This window comes from Panthera leo, chromosome B3 (assembly GCF_018350215.1).
Source record: "Panthera leo isolate Ple1 chromosome B3, P.leo_Ple1_pat1.1, whole genome shotgun sequence".
NCBI classification, from domain to species: domain Eukaryota; kingdom Metazoa; phylum Chordata; class Mammalia; order Carnivora; family Felidae; genus Panthera; species Panthera leo.
This window is the reverse complement of record NC_056684.1, coordinates 42,581,333-42,606,514: the sequence shown is the minus strand read 5'-3', so window position 1 is coordinate 42,606,514 and position 25,182 is coordinate 42,581,333. Positions and strand designations below refer to the sequence as shown.

Sequence of the window (25,182 nt, the reverse complement as noted above, 5' to 3'; positions counted from 1 at the left end):
CATAAATTGAAAAATGAATAAATAACGTTTATTTTGTCCGAAGCGGCTTTCGGTGTCCGAGTTGCCAGCGGTCCGAGGGCGCCCCGAGGTGGCGGTCTGAGCCCCGGGCGCCCTCAGGGCAGCAGCAGGGAGCCCAGTAGCAGCTCGCCCTGGCCCAGCGGGCGGCCCCGCTCCAGGCCGCGACCCCGCTGCTCGGCCTTGACGCGCACGGCCAGGCGGCGCACCTGCTCCTCCGAGAGCCCGTCCAAGCACACGTCCTGGTGGAAGGCGGCCTTGCGGCTCCGCCGGACCACGGCGCTGCGCTGCGAGCGCGGCTGGCCCGGCGGCCGCAGGACGAAGCTGACGCGGCAGCCGACGGCGGGGGGCTCGGCGGCTCCCGCGGCCAGGCCCTCGGTGCCCAGCAGCCGGACGCGGAGCCGCCCGCTGGCCCGACTGTACTCGGCGGCCAGGCGCAGGGCGCCCCCGGCGCGGCCCAGGGCCACGGTGCCCTCGGCCTCCAGGCGCTCGGGACGCGGGCCGGGGCAGGGCGGCGGCGGCGGGGACGCGGAGGGGGCCTGGGAAGGGGGGCCCGAGACGGCGCCGCGCTCCTCGTCCTCGTCGCCGTCCCCGCTGGACACGGAGGGGGCGCGGACCAGGCCTCGGCTCGTCCGGGCCCGCAGCGCGCGGCTCAGCAGCCGTTCGGGGGCGCGCAGGAGGCGGCGGGCGCGGGCCGGCGGGGCGGGCGCGTCCCGGGTGGGGCGGAGGCCCGCGGGGAGCGCGGGGGCGGAGGCAGGAGCCGAGTCCCGGGGCACGAGCCGGGCGGCTGCAGGGCCCCCGAGGAAGAGCGACTCCTTGCGGCGGGTGTGCGGGCTCTCGAGCAGCGCGCAGAAGCCGTAGGCGGTGAGCGCGCGGGGCAGGTGCGGCAGCGATAGGGCTGCCTGCGAGCGCGGGTCCCAGTCCGTGTGCCCCGCGCTGTCGTCGGCTCCTCTGGGCCACAGGTCCGGCTCGGCTGCGCAGCGCCGGGGCAGAGCGGCGGCCGGAGGCGGAGACTCGGGCGCATAGGACGCGGGCAGCCGCGGCGGGATGCAGAACTTGGGGATGCGGTCCGGAGTGAGCACGTTGGAGAAAGCGGGCTCCGGAGTGGAGGCGCGGAGTCTCCCGAGGAGCCGCATCCTCCGAGGCTGAGGCTGAGAGTGGTGGCAGGAGGCCCTCCTGCGCGAGAGAGAAGCTGCTGAGTGTAGACCGCTACGGGGGCCCCCCGAGGGGTACCAGCGGGCCTGCGATTGGCCCCTGGCCAATCCAAGCCGAGCTCTCCTCCACCCACAAACCTGCCCGCCTTCCATTCATTGGTACTAAATAAACGAAGTAATCGAAATCAGACCTTTCCTTCTTCTTCAGTCACTGTGGGTCGAGAGTTGCAAGTTCAGGGCCGGCTGCCTCGCGGTCCTGGCTGGGGCGCCAGCTTCAGCACTCTGGCCAGGACGGTGGCGCTCCTGTCTTATACTGGCAGCCCGAGTCCCGCCCAGCCGGCCTAGAGCCCAACCCCTGGAGCCAGGGGACAGCCCGCCTTCCAAGTCACCCCTGCCCGCCGCCGCTGGGGCCCCTGCAGTGGGTGCTTGGGTGTGACCCTCCGGTCAGTCTTGGGACCTGCATCCACTCTGCGTGCCTGGAGCCCCTTACACAGGCCTGGAAAAGGTTGCAGGTGAAGAGAGGACGCCTGGTCGCCCTGCCCAGGGAGAATTTGTGGTGGTGGAAAATGCTAGCGGCCTGTTGGAGAAGATGAAACAGGACGAGGAAGCAGGAAGTTCCTTTTTGGTAGGAGCTAAATCCTGTCACCCTGCACAGGGACATGCCCTAGGTTCTTCTATTTTACTGCTTCCACGCACCCGCCATGAGCCGACCAATATGGTTTCCATGGTATTCGTGTACTTATTACACGTCTCCCTCTGCTGGATGGTGGCCTCCGTACTAGCATACAGCCTGGCTCAGTCAATGCCATAAATACTGGCGAAGTGGGTGAATTACGCAAAACTTTCTGGACGACTGCAGACGATCATCTTTTGTCACAAAAGATGGGGCCTCTAGCTCATACCCTAAAAATAGCACGTGATGTTTCCAACGCTACCCTTTTCTCTCTGCTTCAGTGGGGAGGTACCGGTTAGAAAGCCCCTTACAGAAAATCTATGTTGCCTCTTCCCCCCTCCATGCCCCAAACTTCATTTTCTAATATGAGAAAACTGGAAGCTGGAGGGACTTGGGGAAATTCCATAAAGGTAAATAAAGTCAGTTAATGGCAGAACCTGGAACTAGCAACTTCCTATTTATTTGGCTTTGCATGTAATGCTTCCTGTTATCTAAAATGTCCTTTCTTTTTCTCTCTGTAGGAACTCCTGTTTGTTTTCCATAATTCAGCGAGACAGCATCCGCTTCAGGACCCTTTACCGGACTCCCCCTCTACAGTTCCTCAGCCCTTCCTTATTCCCTCCGTACATATTTTATATACCACCATTGCTGTGTTTAGCATGCTGCTATGGAATTTTTGGTTTACAGGTTTGTGTCTCTTAAGAGACTATGAGTTTCTTGAGGGCAAAGACTGGCATGACTCAGGGACTTTGGGGGGACCTCTTTTGAATGTAGGTAAAATAAAAGTGCTCTGATTTGGAATCTGGGCCTGCTTCCATCCCAGTTGCCCTATACAAGGGACAAACCTAGCTGTCTTATTAATTTTTATCCAATTCCAGCACCTGGAATACAATGCCAGGCAAATAATAAGTGCTCAGTAAATATTTGAGTGAATTATATTGTGTGGAATTGAACCTGAGCTACAATCCAGGTCTTATGACTGTCAGGTGCTTTTAACCACATCTCTCTCTACCTGCATTATTCGGTTTCTCACAACAAACCAGTGAGGTGGACATTGCTTCTGTTTACCAGATGAGAAACTGAGGCTCAGGTTAAGATACTTGCCTAGGGTCATTGAAACGATGAATCGTACCTTGTTTCCTAAGGCCCAGCTCTTGGCTAATTTCTTCCTTCCTTCTCTCTTTCCTTTCTTCATCTCCATTCGCTCAGTTCATTATAATTCACCAAGTCTGTTGTGTGTCAGGCATTGTGTGCATGTGTGGATTGCATTGCACTTTACACGCAGAATGTTAATTCTTAAAGCAAGTCAGTCTACTATTAAGTATTTTCCATTATCCTTGCTTTTCAATATTAAGTACCATTATTTCCAAATCCTTAGAGATAAGACGAGTGAATGTTTCCTTTTGTTAGTAATTAATATTTTCTTTCCCTTTTTGTTTTGTTTTTGTTTTTAATGTTTATTTTTGAGAGAGAGAGAGAGTGTGTGAGCAGGCAAGGGGCAGGGAGAGAGGGAGATGCAGAATCTGAAGCAGGCTCCAGGCCCCCAGCTGTCAGCACAGAGCCCCACGTGGGGCTCAAACTCATGAACTGCGAGACCGTGACCCGAGCTGAAGTTGGACGCTTAACTGACTGAGCCACCCAGGTGCCCCCCCCCCCCGTTTTTTAAGTTCATTTATTTTGACAGAGAGAGAGAGAGGGAGGGAGAGAGATCATGAACACTAGTGGGGGAGGGGCAGAGAGAAAGAGAGAATCCCAAGCAGGTTATGCAATGTCATTGCAGATCCCCACACAGGGCTCGAACTTATGAACCATGAGATCATGACCTGTGTAGAAATCAAGAGTGGGATGGGGCGCCTGAGTGGCTCAGTTGGTTGAGCGTTCGACTTCGGCTCAGGCCACGATCTCATGGTTCATGGGTTTGAGTCCCACGTCGGGCTCTGTGCTGACAGCTCAGAGCCTGGAGTCTGCTTCGGATTCTGTGTCTCCCTCTCTCTCTGCCCCTCCCGTGCCTGTTCTCTCTCTCTCTCTCTCTCTCTCTCAAATAAATAAATAAATAAATAAATGTTAAAAAAAAAAGTCAGACACTTAACCGAGCCATTCAGGTGCCCCATAATATTTTCTGTCTTAATTGATCACTGTTCTCCTTTAGAATGTCCTTTTTTGATGGGACAAGCATGAATCATGCAACCAGAAAGTAGAAACCATTCCTGCCAAAGCCCAACTTGCAAGCAGAGAGGCGTCTGGAATCTCTGCCTGGATCATTCCCTCTGATTCTTCAGGCCAATCTGCAAATTAGTGGGCATGTGGTCTTCTCTAAAGCGAAGCACACCTGCATTATGTCCTGCCAATGTGCCAGCTCACTGCAAGTTAGATCCCAATGAAAATGGCTCTTCCAAGGGCTTTTGTGACACGAACACACAAATATTCCATCGGTGGGTAAAGGCCACCAAACAGGACGTGGGATTTGAGGAATTATGCTGCTAGCACTTTCATATTCATAGGGCAACATAAGCACAGCTGCAAACCCAGCCTCTATCTAGAGGATTTTCCAAAACCATTAGTTTTCCATGAATCAGTATTCTACAGAAGAGGAAGTGAGATACAGGGAAATTAAATTATTTACCCAAGACTACACTCCAGTCATTCATTCATTCATTTAAGCCCATAGCTGCAGGCTGTATCCACAGTTAGAGGCCTGATTTTCTTCCTGATTCTGAAAATCACACTGGGAAAAAGTGAAAAACAACCCTTCAGTGGAAACTCTGATCACTCCAGTTGTGTCGTTATTTTGTGTGTGTTATTATCTTGTATTAAAAGTTTTGAAATTGTAATTCCAGAGAAACCATCCCAAGGATAATATTAATGTTTACTCCACCTTCACTATATACTGGGTCTTATTTAATCCCTAAACAATCCTCTAAGGAAGTTAAGGATGTAGAAACTATGGTTCATAGAGAATAAACAACTTGCCCAGGGGCTCACAGCCATTAAAAGCAGGGTTGGGAGAAGAATCCAGATCCAACTGGCTCATTATCCTGTGTGCTTAAAACCGCTTCCCTACAGTGCCTCCCTCAAAGCTATTTCTTCTGAATCCATCACCTTTTCTAAAGTAAAAGAGAAAGAGACCTTTGTTCCCAGGCCTTGGGTTAAACTATACACCTTATTGTTTATACCAGCACCTAACAGATTAACACATGCAATTGTTATAAGCAGGAAATCACTCGTTTTGCACAGTAGTGTTGGATCATTTGGAAGCAGAATCCTTATCCTCCCAGGAAGTCTATTCACTCTCTTTATTTATACCATACTTTGTTCCAAAATGGGTTTTGAGGTGATTTACGTAACAAAGACCTAGGGAATTTAGGGACTAGAGCCTGACTTGGTAAAAGTGGAAAAGGCATGCAATTATCTGAGTAAAGAACCCTGAATGAGGTCCCAGTTGACACATATCCAATACCCATCCCCCTAGAATGGGATGGACGAGATGTGAAGGCAGTGAAAGAAAGCTCTAGTGGGAAGGCTTGGGGTAGTGAGAAATCCTACAGGACCCTCACGGTCCACTAGCCTTGGAAAACCAGTGAAGAACCAGTCTGAATGTCCAATGGTGTGGGAATGGCCTTGTCTCCTTTACAGAAAAAAATACAGTCATGGAAAACCATCATCAAAAAGACTGGAGCAACACAAAAGCATGTTCCTGTTGGAGCATTCAAAGAAATTAACAATATGCAAAATTATATATCCCTTAACATCACAGTTGGATAAAGATGCGGTTTCAAAGCCCAGAACTGGATGGGAATATAAAACATCAACACAATTTCTTTTTTTGTGGGTATTGAAGTTTTTTTTCAGTTTATGCCCTGGTTCATTGAAAGTTAGTTTGAGCAAGCCTACATGATCAGATAAAATGAAAGAAGTAAGCGGAGTACTGACAAAATCTGGTAACATTTCAGATAAAATCAGAAATGAAGTTATAATGGAAAATACGTAGTGAAGGTTTTTTCTTTATATCTGTGACAGCACTAGAGCAGAAGTCCAGGATCTGGCATCACAAGAGCTGACTTTGACCTCTAGTCCTGCAATTTACTTTTTCTGGGTCCTTGAGCAAGTCACTGCACCTCTGATATGACTTGTTTTTATCTATTAAGTGGGAAAAATGAACATTCTTTCCTGAAGATAGAATGGGAACTTGCATGTGAAAGTACTTTGTAAATCATAAAGCTATTCTCTGCAAGCTTCCTGTTTCCCGTTCCTTTCATATTCTGCACCCTGCCCCCACCCGCTTTCAAGATTCCTGGGACTCTGTTCAAACATCACATCCTCGCAAAAGCCCTCTATGACTGCCCAGGTTCGGTCAAAGGCCCCTTTTCTGTGATCTTCCTTCACAGAGTGAAGGGAAGGCATGGCAGCGAATTTTTGGAGTCTCTCAAACTTGGGTTCACAATCCTACTCTGCCACTTTCTACTGGCGTGACCTTGGCCACGTGAGTAAAATCCTCTGAGCCCACTCTAATCTATTAATCTTATCTTACCTCTATTTTGTGAGGATTAGGGAGAGAACATAGAAAGCACAAAGGACATAATATGGCTCAGTAAATTTTGGTTATTATTACTGAAATAATTTCCTTGGATTAAGTTTCCCATGTTAAATGCTCAAAATTGCTGAGTTTGCTAAAACATATTAACTCTATATTTACATTTGAAACCTTTGGAAGATGGCTAATGAAAAACACATGGAACAACTTAAAAATGAATTCCTTATCCACATTGAGATAATTGCAGAATATTAATATTATCACAGTTAAATGTTTATCAAGCTAACAAATGAAAATCAAGGTTAGTTTTATCAATTTCCTTATCAGTTTCCTTTTTTTTTTCCCTGAAGAGGAGTGCCTAGATTCTTCCTATTATTTGCTTCTCCCTCCAGATAACTGTCTAATCTGTGGTTACCTTTAAAATTTTTTTTTTTAAATTTATTATTTTTGAGAGAGAGAGAGAGAGAGAAAGCATGTAAGTAGGGAAGGGGCAGAGGGAGAGAAGGGGATAGAGGACCTGAAGCGGGGTCTGTGCTGACAGCAGAGAGCCTGGTGCGAGGCTTGAATCTCACGGACCGTGAGATCATGACCTGGGCTGAAGCCGGACTCTTAACCGACTGAGCCATCCAGGTGCCCCTGTGGTTACCTTTTAAGAGTCTTCAGCTTATTGGGCTTTCTCCTCTCATGTCAGAGATGCATCCCGTTTATGTACACGTTATGTATTCCATGTGCGGAGTACTTCTAGTCATATTTACAAATAGCATGCTTATTTAATCCTAAAAATCACATCAATCGAATGCTCATTTTACAGCTAATGACATTGAGACTCAGCACTTTGAGATGCTAGCACTTGGCTGAGTGATTACTCAAACCCTGTTCTTGACCCCATAGCTGATGATCTTTTCCCAAAACAATGTTTTCAGTTGCCTGTGGCCCAAGGTGTTTATAAAATATACTGGAAAGCTTGTTTCTTAGCTGAAGCAGCTTGGACGTGAATTATCATGAGGAACTAAGTTACTCAAGAGATTTAAGCAAATTTGCATGTATCTCCTTCTGGCTACTCTCTTCTGCTTTTGCCCACCTTTGAAAGGCTGCTGTTCCCAGAGTTTTTCTGAAGTTCCCCTTCTGACTCACCTCCAGGGATTCAATTTGATCTCTTTGTGCCTGCTTCTCGGGGCTGCCCTGGTCAGCGCCCCACACCTCCAGTCAGCCTGCCCTACCCACTTCTCCCAGGAGCTAAGAAACACCCCTGATCACATCACTCCCCGACTTAAAGCCTAATGTGGTGCCTCATTGCCTTTAGATGAAGCCCAACTCCTTTGCCTGGAGTACAAGAGTCCTCACGGTCTGGCCTCTCCCTACCTCTATCTTCAGCCTTATTTCCAGCTATTACACCCATGCCTGTGACTTCAGTCCCTGTACTCTCTGCTCCCTGAAAGCACATATTCACTCACCTCATGTCTTTGTTGATGCTGTTCTCTCTACCCGATGAGCCCAGCTGCCATCTGCCTTCATAAGTTCTCTTCATTATTTAAGACTCAGTTCAGGGGCGCCTGGGTGGCTCAGTCAGCTGAACATCTGACTCTTGATTTTGACTCTGGTCATGATCACTCTCACAGTTCATGAGATGGAGCCCTGCATCAGGCTCTGCACTGACAGCGTGGAGCCTGCTTGGGATTCTCTCTCTCCCTCTCTCCCTGCCCCTCCCCAGCTTGTGCTTGTATGCACTCTCTCTCTCTTCCTTAAAATAAATGAATAAACACTTTAAAAAAAGAAGAAGAGGGGCGCCTGGGTGGCGCAGTTGGTTAAGCATCCGACTTCAGCCAGGTCACGATCTCGCGGTCCGTGAGTTCGAGCCCCGCGTCAGGCTCTGGGCTGATGGCTCGGAGCCTGGAGCCTGTTTCCGATTCTGTGTCTCCCTCTCTCTCTGCCCCTCCCCCGTTCATGCTCTGTCTCTCTCTGTCCCAAAAATAAATAAAAAACGTTGAAAAAAAAAATTTAAAAAAAAAAAAAAAAAAAAAAAAAAAAAGAAGAAGAAGACTCAGTTCAAGCAGATGCTCCACCTGAAAGCCTTCCCTGACCTCTCCAGGTTGGGCCGTGCCCTCTGCTATAATAGTGCTTCTCATATGGTATTCAAAACGTTTGCTTGCCTGTCTGCCTCTCCCACAGATCTGTTTGAAGGAGACTCTGCGTCTCACCTCCATACCCCAGAAACCATGCATAGGACTGGCACATTGGTAGTCGAATGTTTGCTAAAATTAGTCACAGTCGAACTGCTATTTAACTGGGTATTTTTTCTATGTGCTCACGTATCTTGTCTTTTTTAACAGATTTTTAAGTTCATTTGAGGTTAAGAATAATGTTTTTAGATCTATCCCTTTTCTCCTTTTGAGAATTTACCTTAATTGTTCCTATTTTTGCCTAAAAAGGAACCAGGTGAGAAGCTAGTATTAACTTTTTAATTCCACTCTAAGGGAGTTATTGTATTCTTTCCTTTGGTGCTTGTCTTAATACAACTGTTATTGCTTAATTCGAGTTATGTTCATTGTCATTAACGTCATTTCAATTTCCTTAGATCAAATAGTCTTTCAAACTTTCAGCCATGTAGGTGCATTTACATTATGATACCAATTTATTATGGTAACTCAAATCAAGTAGTTGAGATGACTTATTAACTTGATGAACACAGCAGTTAACATGGAGCAGCTTGTACCTTTCTCACAGGCTGTCTAAGAAACAAACTGTTCCAGTCTTTTTTAGACTTTTTAAAAAAGTATTCTCCCCATGGGGCGCCTGTGTGGCTTAGTCGGTTAAGTGTCTGACTTCAGCTCAGGTCATGATTTCGCGGTCCGTGAGTTCGAGCCCCATGTCGGGCTCTGTGCTGACAGCTCAGAGCCTGGAGCCTGTTTCAGATTCTGTGTCTCCCTCTCTCTCTGACTGTCCCCTGTTCATGCTCTGTTTCTCCCTGTCTCAAAAATAAATGTTAAAAAAATTTTTAAAGTATTCTCCCCATCATACAACCCCAAGATCAAGAGTGGCATGGTCCACCAACTGACCAGCCAGGTGCCCCCAAACTGTTCTGGCCTTTTTTTTTTTAAATGTTTAGTTTTGAGAGAGAGACAGACAGACAGAGAGACAGAGTGTGAGCAGGGGAGGGGCAGAGAGAGAATGAGACACAGAATCCAAAGCAGGCTCCAGGCTCTGAGCTGTCAGCACAGAGCCCGACATGGGGCTCGAACTCACAGATCATGAGATCATGACTTGAGCCAAAGTCAGATGCTCAACCGACTGAGCCACCCAAGTACCCCTCTGGTCTTGATCCCCAACCAACTGCTTCATTCTAGTTGGTCACTGACTTACTTGCCTTTTCTCTATGAGCAGTAAGCAAAGTTTCAAGTATTCCATTCTCCTTTCCATCACTAACTACTAGAAGATTGACCAAAAACAAAGTTCCCGTTAAAGACTTATTTTTGTTTCACTGTCCATAGTATCTAGACCCCATTCACATTTGCTTCAATTTTTGTAGGTTTTCTAGGTTTTTTTTTTAATTGTGTGACATTTACTTCATGTAAAAAAAAAAAAAACCCCAACCATAATATAGTGAACACTTGTTTATCCACCAGCGAGCTTAATAAATAAGCTATTTTCAAAATAGTTGAAGCCCCCTATAATCCTTCTCGACCACCCTTCTTGTCTCTTTCCTGCCTCAGAGCTAAGTATTATCCCGAATTTGGGGCTCATTGTTCTCTCTTTCTAAATATTAGTTTTATGCCATATGTATATATCCCTAAAAATCATTCTGTTTATTTTCTGTTTTTGAACTTTATAAAAATGAGAAGATTAGAAATATTCTTCTGCAGTTTGCCTATCTTTATTCTACATTGTCTATCGTCTTCTGTTTGCAAGACTCATTTACATATACATGTATAGCTCTCGCTCATTCATTTCACCACCAGAGAGAATCCCATTGTGTAAACATACTTTATTCTCTGGCCGATGATGAACGTTTGGATTATTTCCAGGGTTTCTTGTGCTGATATAATTGTATGCGTGTCTTCTCGGTCACCCAGGTCCAGGTTTTTGAGAGTACATCTCTAGGAATAGAATAGCTGGTAAGAGGGTATTTGCGTCTTCGGTTTTAATGCAAAATCTCATTTCTCTTCAGCAGTAGACAATATTTTCTGTTGTTCCACATCCTTCACTACCTTTGTATTATCAGCTTTTAAAATATTGCTAATATGATGAGTGTTGTGGGCTAAGCTGTGTCTCCCCAAAATTCATATGTGAAGTCCAAAAACTCAGTGCCTCAGAATGTGACTGATCTGGAGGTAGGATCTTTAAAGAGGTATTTGTGGTTGGGGTGCCTGGGTGGCTCAGTCGGTTGAGCGTCCGACTTCGGCTCAGGTCGTGATCTCACAGTTCGTGAGTTCGAGCCCCATGTCAAGCTCTGTCTTGACAGCTCGGAGCCTGGAGCCTGCTTCGGATTCTGTGTCTCCCTCTCTCTCTGCCCCTCCCCCACTCGCATTCTGTCTCTGTCTCTCTCAAAAATAAATAAACATTAAAAAAATAAAAAGAAAAAGAGGTATTTGTGGTTAAATTAGGTCATTAAGATGGGCCCTAATCCGATAGGACTGGTGTCTTTCTAAGTAGAGATTAGGACACAAGCATGCACAGAGGAGGACCATGTGAAGACACAGGGAGAAGACGGCCATCTGCGAGCCCAGGAGAAAGACCCTCGGAAAAAATCGATGCTGCCACCACCTGGGGTTGGATTTCTAGCCTCCAGAACTGTGCAGAGATAAAGCTCTGTCATCATATTGTACACATGAAACTAATATTACACTGTATGTTAACTAACCGGAATTCAGTAGTTTAAAAAAAGAGAGAAAAGGGCACCTGGGTGGCTCAGTTGGTTAAGCATCTGACTTCGGCTCAGATCACGATCTCTGGGTTTGTGGGCTCAAGCCCTGCCCCCCTCCCCCATCAGGCTCTGTGCTGACAGCTCAGAGCCTGGAGCTGCTTCAGATTCCGTGTTTCCCTCTCTCTCCCACTCCCTTGCTCATACTCTGTATCTCTCTCTCTCTCAAAAATGAATAAACATTTAAAAAAAAAGAGAGAAATAAATCTCTGTTGTTTAAGCCACCTAGCCTATGGTACTTCGTTATGGCAACCCTAACAAACTAATACAGCAAGTTAAAAATCAAAGTTTTAATTTGTATTTCTCTTGTTTACAATTGAGATTGAGCAAATTTCCATATGTTAATTAGCCATTCAGCTTTCTTCCCTAAACTTCTTTTAAAAGTCTTTCATTTTTTATATTTTTATTTTGTTGTTTCCTTCTTTTATACATATATATACATGTTGGACACTTTTATGATCTCTTTGGGAAATAGTAGTTTTAAAATTTTAATCGTTATTTATTTATTTTTTGAGAGAGAGAGAGAGAACAGGTAGGGACAGAGAGAGGGAGAAAGAAACCCCAAGCAAGCTCCACGCTGTCAGTGCAGAGCTGGACACGGGGCTCGAACTTGTGAACTGTGAGACCATGACCTGAGCCAAAATTAGGAGTCAGAGGCTTAACGAACTGAGCCACCCAGGTGCCCTGGGAGTTTTAAAAATTGAATGTAATTGGATATATCAACTTTTTCCTTTGTGATTTTGCTCAAGAAATAATTCCCTGCCCTTAGGTCATAAAGATATTTTTCTTAATTTTCTTCTGATGTTTTAAAAGTTTTGCTTATTCGTATTTAGGCTTTTAATCCACCAATGGGCAGAATCTTTAGTTAGCATTCCCTAAACGTAAGGAGGGCTTCCTTAAGGGCTCCTTATCGTTGAGTGTGTTCAAATAGCCGGGACAATCCTGAGGTAGAGATCTTACAAGTTGGATTCCACCATCATGTAGATGTATAAACCATATTGTCTGTCTGGTCATGGATCTGAGTACAACAGCCACTACTCCTTGAAAACATTAACATTTTACATATTATCTCAAATTACTGGGTTATCTTATCTGGGCTACACTTCACCTACTGGCTCTCATTTGAAAGCCACAAGTCGTTTAAAGCTGCCGAGGACTCAGCAAATGCAATAAATGGACAGACTTTGGTAACTGTAAAGAATCAGATGTAAACAGCCTCTGGTCCTCCTGCCTTGCAACATGACTCTCCTCTAGTTTCCTGATGGATACAGGAGACTAAATGATGCTCATTTTGATTTTTCCTATTAGCCACGGCCTGTCTGGGCCCACCTCCATCACTATCTGTCTCTGTGAGCCTGGGAAGATTTCTTAATTTATGTAAGCCTCAGTTTTGTCATCTATAGAGTGGGGTTAACAATTGTAACTATATCCTGGGGTTATGCTGATTAATAATCCATGTAAAGCCATTATGAGACATTGTCTGGCATCTACTCAGCAACTCTTATCTATTTTATGGTAGTAGTCGTAGCAGTAAAGGTAGCAACTGTATTTTGTTGCTATACTCATTTTTATTATATCAGGTTAAAATTTTCAGACCCAGAGGAGAACTTGAAAGGAACAAAATGAGGAAGAAAGACATCTCCTTTTGGTGGGCACCTATTCTGGCCCACGCCCTTGCAAAAAGTCCCTTATCTGACCCTTCGTCAATCCTGCAGGCTTACAATTACCTAGCTTTTAGAGGTAAATTCTGGCTGAGAGAGTTTCAGTAATGCCTCCTAACATTACTTGGTCTGTAACCACAGAGGTAGGATCTAAACGCTATTATCTGATGCATGAGCCTCAAGTCTGTGATGTTACCATTGCCTTCAGAAGTTACTTGAGGCTCCAACACATTGGTGGACCTGTCCCCAAAGCCCAGTCTGCGGCCCTTACTAGTTCTGAGGAGTCAGTGTGGAGCTTTCTCAGAGTTTCTTTATGACTTTGCACCATGTTTTGACAGGCCTACAAGGGAGTCCAGAGCTGGGGCACGAACACCGACCCGCATCTGAGGATGCTTAGGACTCCAGGCCTGTCTCTACTATTTACCAGCCCGCCCTTGGGTAAAGAGCTTAAGGCAGATCTTGTTTTCTCCACATGACACAGGACAGTCAATGATACCAGGTAACCTTCAAATTCCTTTCTTGGGCTTCCTTCTCAGAATCCATGAACTCTACAGAGCAGCCACATAGGGTCCCACAAGGAAGCCCCTCCTGGCCCCCAGCCAAATCCAGACAGTGACTTCCCAGGTCCCCGGCTACTCTGTTAGCTTTCCTTCAGCCTCACTAAACTCGAAATGGACCTCTCAGCTCCTAAATCATGTCCATACGTTGACTATTTACTAGAGCTACAGTAATACTTTTCACCAGAAGATCTGAATAGATGATCTCTCTAAGCAGTTACAGGGCAGATTATGACTGCAAGACCGAATACCAGAGCAATCTAGTTAAAGGTTTTGTGACAATAGCTACATTTGCTTCCTAGGGCTGTTTCCTACTATTGACTACTGTAGTTTCCTAGGGTAGCAAAGTACCACAAGTCAGGGGGCTTACAACAGAACTTTATAGTCTTATGACCTTGAAGGCTAGAAGTCTAACATGAAGGTGTCAGCAGAGCCATGCTCCCTCTGAAACTTGCAACGGAGACTCCCTCCTTGCCACTTCCTAACTTCTGGTCCTTGGAGGTCCTTGTCCTGCAGCTACAGAGTACCAATGTCTGCCTCGTCATCACATGGCGTTCTCTCCTGTGTCTGCGTCTCTGTGTCTCTCCTCTTATAAGGACACCAATTCTATTGGATAATAGAATAGGTCACACCTATTCTGGTGTGACCCCATCTTAACTCCTTACATCTACAAAGATCTTATTTCCAAATATACTCACATTCTGAGATACCTGAGGTTAGATCTTCAACATATCATCTGAACCCGTAACAGTGGCTAAATTGTACTTTGTCCGATCCATGTGTCAGCAATGGCTTCCCAACCCAATGGAATAGAGGGAAGGGGGTGGGGGTGGGCAATTTCAGAACCTAAAAAAGGAAAAAAAGTAAAAACCCTCATAAGAATTGAGCCACCTATCCCCAGCACAGCATGCAGAGATCACTTCTACACTTCTGGTCCTTGAATAGAGAAACGTACAATTGTTTCCTCTCCTGGGAAATATGAAAGTGAGCCAGCTCAAATAGGGCTCAGTCACTTTCCTGAGGCTGCTCCAGACTGGCCGACAGCCATCAAGTCGCTCCTTAAGGATTGAAATCCCCTTGTCGTGAACAAGGAAACTTCTGAAAAACACCTTGAATTTCCAGAGAGGAAATAGGTTGTAAAAGTATTTTTTCCTCCTTCATAATGAGAAGGGCACACAGGGGGCCACCCAGGGGGCTGGGGACCCATGTTTGTACTGAGAGGGGCACCAAGGGTCTGTGGCCAGCATGAGGTGAGGGGTGCCAGGGGAAGAAAGGCCTGCCTGGGAGAAGCCTGAGCCAGCAGGGACCCACCTACCTCCCCACCAACCGGTCTCCCCGTCAGGCCTGGGACACCCACATGGTGGGGAAACAGTCATGGGAAATGACAAACACAGAACACTTCTTGTTGACTTCCTCAAGTGAGAACTCCAACCGAGACTGGATTTAAATGGGAAAGGAAATGTTAACTATCTAGTCACATAATTATCGTGGAGACATCTGTAACTATTACAATTAGAACTCATATTATTGAACTTGTGTTGTCCCTGTAAGATATACTATACACGTAAACTCTTTGTCAGGCCAAAAATGTACATTTTATTTTAGTGCCTGCCACACACAGATTGGGGGTGCCTGAGTGGCTCAATCGGTTAAGTTTCTGACTTCAGCTCAGGTCATGATCTCACGGTTAGTGAGTTCGAGCCCTGTGTTGGGCTCTGTGCTGACAGCTCGGAGCCTGGAGCCTCCTTCAGATACTGTGTCTCATTCTCTCTCTGTCTCTCCCCAACTTGTGCTCTGTCTCTCTCTGTCTCTCAAAAATAAATAAAGGTAAAAAAAAAAAAAGGATTATACATACATTTGCAAAGCATGTACTGGAGGTTCTAACTAGTCAAATAAGGCAGGAAAAAGAAAAGCATCCATATTGGAAAAGGAATAAAACTGTCCATTCACAGAGGATAAGGTTGCCTCTATAGAAAATCTGATGCCATCTTCAAAAAACTATTAGAATAAGTGAGTTTAGCAAATTTGCAAAATACAAGATCAATATGCAAAGCTCAGTTGTATTTGTAAATATGAGCAACAATTAGAAATTGAAATTTTAAAAAGTACTATTAGTACCAACACTAAAAAATATGAACTACTTAGGATAAATCTGACAAATGATGTGTAAAACCTGTAACTGAAACCACACAATGTTGCTGAAAGAAATTAAAGAAAATTTAAATAGAGAGCTATTCCATGTTTTATAATTCAGAAGACTCAGTAGTAAAATGGCGATTCTCCTAAAGTTAAGGTATAGATTCAACATAATCCTAATAAAAATCCCAGCAAGCATTTTTGACAAGTATATTCTAAAATTCACGTGGAAAAGCAAAGGACCTAGAATAATAGCCAAAACAACTTTAAAAAAGAAATCAGAAAACTAATAAATACTATGTGATTTCAAGACTTACTATAAAGCTACAGTTATCAAAATAGTGTGGCATTGACATAAAAGGCAACAATTAGAGGCGCCTGGATGGCTCAGTTGGTTAAGCGTCCAACTTTGGCTCAGGTCATGATCTCAGGGTTTGTGGATTCGAGCCCTGCGTGGGGCTCTGTGCTGACAGCTCAGAGCCTGGAGCCTGCTTCGGATTCTATGTCTCCTTCTCTTTCTGCCCCTCCCTCACTCATGCTGTCTCTCAAAAATAAATAAGCATTAATTTTTTTTAATCAACAATTAATCAGTGGAAGACAATAGAAAGTTCAGAAATAAACTACACATATGTGGGAAAATGATCTTTGACAAAGTTGAAAAGCAGTGTAGAAACAATAGTCTTCTCAATAAATGGTGTTGGAACAATTGGATATAATATGCAAAACAAACAAAATCTTTGAGCCATACTTTGAAGTACCATATACAAATTATAACCTAACTCAAAGTGGATCATAGGACTGTATATAAAATCTAAAACTATAAAACTTCTAGATGAAAACAGAAGAAAGCCTCTGTGACCCTGAGTTAGACAACAATTTTTTGGACACTACACCAAAACACAATCCATAAAAGAACAAACTGATAGACTGTACTTTATCAAAATTATAAATTTTGCCAATTTTTAAAGTTTATTTTTAAGAGAGAGAGAGAAAAAGGGGGAAGAGGGGTAGAGAGAGAAGGAAAGAGAAAGAAATCTGCACTGTTAGCTCAGAGCTGGATGTGAGGCTTGAACTCATGAACCATGAGATCGTGACCTGAGCTGAAATCAAGAGTCAGATGCTTAACTGACTGAGCCACCCAGGCTCCCCCATTTTTATTAAAGTTTATTTATTTTCAAGAAAGAAAGTAAATTTTGCTCTTTTAAAAGACACTATTAAATGAAAGGACAAGTCACATACTGGGAGAACACATTTGCATATGATGTATTTAATAAAGGACTTATATCTAACATACAAAAAGAACTCTTAAAAATAATAGAAGATGGAGGTGCCTGGGTGGCCCAGTAGATTAAGCACCCAACTCGATTTCAGCTTAGGTCATGATCTCACAGTTCATAAGATTGAGCCCCACGCAGTCAGTGGGGAGCCTGCTTGGGATTCTCTCTCTCCCTCTCTTTCTGCCCCTCCCCCATTTTCATGAGAGTATGAGAATACTGTCTCAAAGTAAATAAATAAACCTTAAACTAAATAAATAAACTTAAAAAAATAACAAAAAAAAAAGATGGAGAGGAGAACAGACTTGTAGACACTTCACCAAAGAAAATATGTGAATGGTAAATAAACACAAGAAAAGATGCTCAACATCACTAGTCATTAGGGAATTGCAAATTTAATGCGCAATGAGGTATCTCTAAACCTATGATAGATAAAATTTAAAAGACTATCTCAAGTGTAGGTGAGGATAACGCTCATACACTGGTAGTAGGAATGTAAAATGGTACCACCACTTTGGAGAACAATCTGGTAGTTTCTCTGACACTTCAGTATAAACCTACCATATGATGAGCTAGTCAATCTACACACAAGATAGCCTCAACCTACTTTTTAAAACATGCCAACATGCTACACACACACACACACACACACACACACACACACACCACTCACAAATTGTGAACCTAATATAAGGTATGGACTCGCTTATAGTTAACAATAATGTATCATAGTGATTTAGAAAAATAAGGATCTTTCCCCTAAAATTCCTCTTGTGGGGGTGAGGATTCCAGTACACCCTACAGTACAGATATGCGGTTCTCTTAATCCTCCAACAGCCTTTCTACCCCTAGGACTTACTTGTGTCTTGAGGCATTTGGAGGGCAGCATTTTCCTGAAGCAGCCAAACCACCTGATGTGGGAAGAGGGAAGACTCCAGGCATTTGCTCCTGAGAGAACTGCAAGTTCTGTGAGTGCAGAGGATTTGCTCACTGAGGATCACCTGTGTTCTGGCAAGTCAGACCCAGGGTGAAATGTGGAGGTTGAGTCTCTGGTCCACCAGAGTCTTGAATCTTCAGGAGTAGCCCACCAGCTCTCTTTCTGCCCCCCTTACTCTGGCTCTTCCCTTCAGCAGGCTTGCTTCCCAGCTTTATCAAGAATGGGGCTCCTTGCGTGCTCTGCCCCTCCTCGTCTCCCTGACACTCCTCCTTTCTCCTCTTACACAAAGCCCCATTCATTTCTGCCGCAAAGGGCTCCATCCAAGTCCAGCTTTGATCTCACTTCCCTAGAGAATTCAGACTAGGAACTTTGGAAATCTTTAAGTCAAATCCTTCACTTTACAAATGAGGTAACAGACTCCACGAGGTAAGGTGACTTTCTCAGGGCCACATAGCTAATAGTTCGTTTTACCTCCACCTTCACACGGCAGGCAATTGGATAACCTAATGGCTACCATGACCATATGGCCAAGATTTTCTGTCCCAATTTCAAATGTTCTGTACTAGGCCACATTAGCAATTTCGCTCTCCAAAAAGCATTGCAACTTCTATTGCAGATGTGTTAACTGGCGGGGGGGGGGGGGTTATGGAAGCAATACATTTATTTCCATTACTGAATCTCACTTTTTCAATTCTAAAGCACTTTTACCTTTTTGGGATAATGGACCCCCTTTAGAAAACCAGTGAAAACTATGGGCCCTCTCCACACAAAAACATTTATACAGAAACATAAAATTTTGTTCCAGCAATTTAAATATGCAGTATATGACCATGAAAACCCTTGATCAGATAGCACAAATATTAGCATGTCTGCTATGTGGTCATGGAATACGTTCAAATGGCTCTTAAATCATAACAAAAATTCGCAAATATTTGTATAGCACAACAGCTTACAGAGCACATTTAATCCTCATAACAACCCTGTAAGGTAGGTATTAATATCCCAATTTTACCTATGAGGAAACCGCAACCCAAAGAAATCTGGAGATTTGCCAGAGTTCACATGGATAATAATGGCAGTGCCAGCACTAGAATACAGGCTTTTTGTTCCTTGTTCAAAACATCTTCACATCTAATATTTTCAGTTTTGAAATTGGGGTCCTTCCTGGCTACCCAAGGGGAATTCAATGGCAAGCCCTTTCAACAAGGTTTTTATTTTTTAATTTTTGTAAATGTTTTATTTATTTTTGAGAGAGAGAGTGTGTGTGAGCAGGGGAGGGGCAGAGAGAGAGGGAGACACAGAATCCGAAGCAGGCTCCAGACTCCAAGCTGTCGGCACAGAGCCCGATGTGGGGCTTGAATCCATGAACAGTGAGATCATGACCTGAAGTCGGATGCTTAACCCACTCAGCCACCCAGGCGCCCCTCAACAAGGGTTTTTAAAAAGTAAACAAGCATGAGGGGACCATGAGAGACTACAGATTGTAGCCCATCACACATTATTCCCAGGCAAGGATACCATAAAGTATGCCGTTAGAAGTACAGGCCTTTGGGTACAGAAACTAACCACCATTTAAAGGAAAACAAAACAAACCCAGATGCCAGAAGTGGTAAAACACACAGGTTTTGGGGGTTTTGTTTAGTTTTGTTTGTTTTTTCAATGTAGTCAATTGTCTGGCCTTTTTCGCAAAGAACAGCTGAAAGTCAGTTGGAAGAAGAGCCAAAATCATCTGAGAAAACGCAATACACATACCAAAAGGGAAATATGAGAGCCAGAAAACAAACTTCCAAACTTTATAAAAGATTAAGACGCTGGGAAATTTGCTCAATAGCCATAGAGAAATACCTCCTATGGGGGAAGCAGGGTGAGAACCCCTAAGCAATCCATAAGCTAGAAATTTCAGAACCTCCGCAAAGTTTCAGGCCATATTCCTGATGATGCAGAACTCCTTTCTTGGCCATCTGCTCAAAGCAAAGATGGGGAAGCTATTGACTTGCCCTTGTTGCTAAGGCTGTAGAGCTGAGCTAGATCAGTGGCAATCAAATGCTGTCCAAGGACTGTGGCAATCTTGTGAAAGCTTTCAATGGCCCATGTCAAACTGAGAAAAATATGGCACTGTGGTTTAGTAAAGATATCTACCCAACTTAAAGCACTGGCCGTCATTACGGGACCTTAGTACCCCAAACACTCTTCAAAACATCTGGCCAAATGACAGCACTAAGAGTCAATGCCCTTCACCTGGCTTTGTGTCTATGGGTTGGAGTATCTATCCAGATGCTGCCTTAATTCCAGGTTCCTTCAGGCTGTGGCCAGGCAACCTTAAGTCCCTCCTCCAATTAGCTTTAACAGCAGTGAATACTTTCAAAATAAACCATGTAGGAAAGGTCTCCCAGGTCCAGGTAGGACCTACCAATCTGGTGACATCCCCAAACTCTGGAAACTCACAGCTACTCTTCAATGCCTGATTTGCAAAGCAAACCTAGATTTACAACAAACACGACTCCCTCAGGAGACCTACATTCTGGGAACTCTCTGTACCTTGCACCTGTTAAGAATATGAAAGTTTTTAAATCCCTGCACAAAAGCACTTCCCCCCACAGAGGTTCTCTCATCAAAGGGTGAAAACCTAGGAGCTTTTGTTCTGTTTCTCCCCCAGCCTCAGCAGAGGCCCTTAACCTGCCCTTAAACGTCAAAGATTCTCCAATCAGAGCATTATTTGCTCTCTGGTCCTTGGGCTTCCTGGACATCCGGGACCTAAAAACAGGACACCAAAATGTTTTTCTTCAGTTTTGCCACTGTTATTTTGGGATAAGGGTGTTTCTTCTTTCTTCCTCGTTTTGTATTTTTCAGATCTCTCAACTTCCTTGCTCTCCCTTGTGCACATAGCGTGATGACCAAGGAAGGACTCAAGGTGAATTGCAGCCGGACAACTCACAGCAGCACACAGGTACTTCAGCGAGGGGAGAGCTGATAACATTACCCCTGCCACTGTGCCTCTGAGTGTGGCACGGGGGACACAGGAAGCATGGTATCCCTGATTCACTTCAGACTCCCATTCGGCCCCTCTTACCACCACCCCAGCTACCATCCAAAGAGAAGCCACAAGGACAGTATGAATCCTCTGTATATGTGTGTCGCCTGGTCCTCCACCCTCAGCCCTGTAGCAATTACAAAGGTAACTTCAGAACCCACTCTAGGGGTCTCTTGTTTTCTTAGCCCCCTCCTTACATACACAGAAAAGGCAGTCCTCAGAAGGCCACTTCTCACCCCCACGCCCTACAGTCAGCCATGACATTATCTCCCCACTATGTATGAGCTCTTCTGGAGCCAGGAATGAGTCTTTCTCATCTTCTATCCTCAGTACCTAGCTAGAACTTGGCATGCAGTAGACACTCCGTGTTTTTAGGAAGGAAAGGAGGGAAGAAAGAAGGAAACACACAGAGGGAAGGAGGTTTTGCTTCTGGTTTTCTTGCTTCTGCCACAGCCTTCTCTTTCTTCTAAGTTTGTGCCCTTTCCTCAATGTTAACTTATCTTTCACAGAGTTTCTGCCTAAGTAGAAAGCTAAGAAGAAGAGGATCCTGTGCCTATCCAAAAAGGCAAGGCCCACAGGTCCAGTAAATAGAAGTAATTAATTCCCTTTCCCTCTTGCCTTATCCCGAGGGACGAGAAATTTCTCTTCGTGTGTTTTCTAACCTATTCTCTGGCTCCTTCAAAGTCACCCCAAAAGTTCTTCCAGTTACCATCAACAGAGGAACTGACACTTTCAACAGTGTGCATCCTCGTGCGACATGGGAACAACCAGCCTTTTGTCTTTCAGCACTCTGCTCCAAAGAGGCAGCACCGGGTCCTCTTTTCAAGAGAGAGCAAAGGCCCCAACCAGCACCCAGAAGCTGGGGAAGAAAGCTTGCTCCACCCCACCACCAGTTCTTCAAGTCCCTGCCCCATTTTCCCGTCTCCGGCAGGGCTGATACCTCAGCAAGCTCCCTCTTGCCAGCTCTAATTTGGGTTTCAGAGGCTTTTGGCCTCATCAGATGATCTCACAGTTGGAGGAAGGGACAGAACTTAGGATACTTAGGAATTCAACTGCAGGTTCCCACCAGAATCCAGCACTCTTTACCACCCAGCCCAGCACCACAGAAGGCAGGTTTTCAGTGTGGAACAAACAGCTCATGCTAACTTCAGGCACTTCAGTGATGATAACACGGAGGGAAGAGCTAAGAGACGAAAGAAGCAAATCACCAAACAAGACTTTTCCATTTTAGAACATGGACGTACAACTGATCATACATCCAGTATCCTTCCGATTAGGGAGAACATCTAAGCAGACCATGGAGATGCCATTTACAGTGACTACCTGCTTAACAATGAATATCACATAACACCCTCCACCCAGGACTCCAGCAACTCTGATACCCCTCTCCAGCCAGACCTTGCATACCGAAGGGTATTCAGTCTCAAGATTGGATCCCAATTCTTAACAGCCCTTAAAATTACATCTGGACTGCTTTTTAGTTACCTTCAATATCATCTCTATTTTCCAGGCCCCTTACAGAGACAGGGTGCTAATTGAGGAGAAAGGAAGAAGTGATTTTCTTCTGAGTCCACATGTGTCCCTGAGATCAGAAGTGACTATCCAATGATGTCACGCCCTCTTTTCCTCTGGGTCGCTGAGGACTGCGGTAAGTCTTCTCTAGTTACCACTACTATGAATGTGAACATTCACATATAGGTTTAGCCTATTTTAAAGTAGGGTTTAAGAGTTCCCCCACCTTTCTTACCACCCCAGTTGGTATCTATTTCATTACAGAGGTTTTGGCTTCAAGAAACAACCCCCCCCCCAATCCCACAATGCCCAGCAACTCTGGGGAGCCCACATCTAGATTCAACCTAATATCTCAGGGTTCCAGATCAGGACCACCAGAAATATTTGCCGCATTAACAGACAAATATTGGAGCCTTATGCAGCTCACACACCCTACTTAACCTTACCAGTCAGAATGTCTGCATTAGGGAGGGAACTCACTTAGGGCAATAATCCTTTGTTTAATCCCTTGAACCTAACAGCACACCTAACTATTAAGTGACTTCTCCAATGACATCAAAATGATTTAAAAGTAATTTTGTTAATTAGTTTTCCCCCTATCTAGTGAGAAGCGGTGGGCAGTGAGGGGTACGTGGTTTTACCATAAGAGATGAATGAGAGGGTTTTGATAGGGAAAAGAAAGGAACAGAAGGAAAACAGGTTATGTCCTGGATGGTAGTAACCCCTAGGCTTCTCTGGTGGTGACAGGAATCTGTGAGCTGGGTGGAGAGGCTGAGTCAGTGACTTGGCTGCAGGCTTTACTAAAACGACTACTAGGGTCTCACAGATACCACTCACAAGAGCAGGAAACATGTCTGCTTCCCTCTTGCAGAGAAGCTGGCTAAAAATCCTCAGCCTGACCTAAAGAGGAGTTATCTGCCTAGTTGGCAGCTCGAACTCAGTATTTATGGGTGTAACTACAAATGTCACCCAATTTAACATCCATTCTGTAATCCACCCCCCTCCCATGACAGGGTTTGAAAGTTACCCGTGGTCCCTCCAAAGGCCACCACATAGGTCAGTTGCATTATTTAAGAAGGCTTGCGCAGCTCTGACCTAGTCACCCCGGAGAGAGAAATTTTTCCCCTAAGGCCACTGTCACCACAAGAATATATGGTTCAAGGTCTTGGCAACAGTTCAGGTTTGGGGCTCTGCAACTCCGCTGAGCCTCCCCATGGGCCTGCAGGAGCAACACGTGATCCTTGAGCAGCGAACCCAACTCAACGGCAGGAAGCGAGGAGGAGAGTGGCCAACGCCTTCCAACGGCAGCCAGGGGGCCTCAGGGCGCTGGGGTCTCCAGGGTGACTGGGGCAGGGACTAGCCAGTGAGGACAGGGTTTCTGGGGCTTCCTCGCAGGAGCCTGGCCAATGGCAGAGCTGGTGTGCCGCTGGCGCGAGCGGCCACGCCCCTCGGCAGCCCCGCCCCCGTGCGCTAGTCCCGCCTTCAGCGCACAGACCTCACCTCCCTGCGCGTTGGCTGGGCTGCAGACGTTGGGGGTGCACCGTGGAAGCTCGCTGGTGCCAGTCCTGGGCTCTGTCCCACCTGCTGTGTCGGTCAGCGGCGGCTTCCTCCCCGTTTCCCCCGAGGCCACACGGGCCGGCCCCACGCGGGCCCGCTGGATGCTCGGAGGTTCGCTCCGAACTGGACCCAGGGACGCGCCGCCTGCTATGGCCCTCTCCCCCCCTTCTCTGGCCCTTCTAGCCCCGTTTCCTTCGTCCGAATTGGTTGGACACTCAAATACTTTTCTGGATCATGAGGGCGGAGCAGGCACCCGTTTCCCACCTCTCATTACACCCTGGAAATGGAGTGATCCTGCCCTTTACCTCTTCTTTCGGCTCAGAGGCTCTCCTACCATGCCTCCGGTTTCCAGCCACACCTCTGACCTCCCCTGAGGATAAAGAGGCCATCCTCCCAGCAACCTTGCTGTGTCCTTCTTGTCTGGAAGCATTGGAGGCATCTGATCTCCTCTCACTCCCGTATTTCTGGCCCCTCGGGTCTTTCTGGCACTTTCTATGCTGTCCTTTTATCGCCTTCTCCCAGGTCTCACCGTATATCTGTTACCTCATTCTTCCTTAAGGTTCAAAGGGCTTGTGCTCACGGATGGCAATACTCACCGCTTATATTGTTGTTTTCTGATTTATTAAACTCGTGTGTTTCATACATACCATTTTTTAAAAGCGCTGTTTCTTGAGCGTTTACTCATTGATGACAGCTTTAATTGTATTTGAAATACAGTAACAAAGGATAGTTGAGACTTTTGAGCAATTCAATGGACTTTTGAGCAATTCAAACTGTAATAACTTTTTTTTAAGTTTTATTTATTTTTGACAGAGAATACAAGCAATGGAGGGGCAGAGAGAGAAAGAGAGAGAGGGAGGGAGGGAGACACAGAATCTGAAACAGGCTCCAGGCTCTATGCTGTCAGCACACAGCCTGATGTAGGGCTCCAACTCAAACTGTGAGATCATGACCTGAGCCAAAGTCAGATGCTTAACCGACTGAGCCATCTAAGTGCCCGAAAACTGTAATGACTTCATAACCACCCCTGCTCCCTGAACAATTAAGCTGTTTCTTACACTTATTTTTTCCTGGGGTAAAGAGAGAGAGATGTCAAAGTGGAGCCAGTGGTTATTTGTGAGCAATGAGATGTTTTCCATTGTCCTTTTTATTAACTGTATTTTCTACCATGCATATATATTTTAAAAGATCTTTTCAGTTTAAAGAGGATCAGAGACATGAAGAGA

At 45.4% G+C, this 25,182-nt stretch overlaps 1 protein-coding gene across 12 annotated transcripts; it reads right to left on the bottom strand.

The window, feature by feature from the left end:
- Window positions 1–6: 6 nt before the first annotated feature.
- C2CD4B (C2 calcium dependent domain containing 4B) lies at window positions 7–23,795 on the bottom strand. Of its 12 annotated transcripts, XM_042941835.1 has the most exons (7): window positions 23,427–23,794; window positions 22,373–22,559; window positions 17,779–17,927; window positions 14,825–14,946; window positions 14,208–14,355; window positions 10,355–10,467; window positions 7–1,746 (listed from the first exon to the last, which is right to left on the bottom strand). In XM_042941835.1, the coding sequence occupies exon 7, from the start codon at window positions 1,320–1,322 to the stop codon at window positions 114–116; it is 1,209 nt and encodes a 402-aa protein (XP_042797769.1). In that variant the 5' UTR covers window positions 1,323–1,746; window positions 10,355–10,467; window positions 14,208–14,355; window positions 14,825–14,946; window positions 17,779–17,927; window positions 22,373–22,559; window positions 23,427–23,794; the 3' UTR covers window positions 7–113. The 12 variants fall into 12 exon arrangements, 11 of the variants coding, with proteins under 11 accessions (XP_042797769.1, XP_042797771.1, XP_042797777.1 ...); XM_042941837.1 differs by lacking the exons at window positions 14,825–14,946; window positions 17,779–17,927 and adding an exon at window positions 19,702–19,817; XR_006203532.1 differs by lacking the exons at window positions 7–1,746; window positions 14,825–14,946 and adding an exon at window positions 3,939–5,979 and having other exon boundaries at window positions 23,427–23,773.
- Between the last annotated feature and the right edge of the window lie 1,387 nt (window positions 23,796–25,182).

Bases quoted from the DNA above. Each gene is read 5' to 3' on its own strand.
- C2CD4B (XM_042941843.1), bottom strand. From the start codon at position 1,322: ATGGAAGGCGGGCAGGTTTGTGGGTGGAGGAGAGCTCGGCTTGGATTG.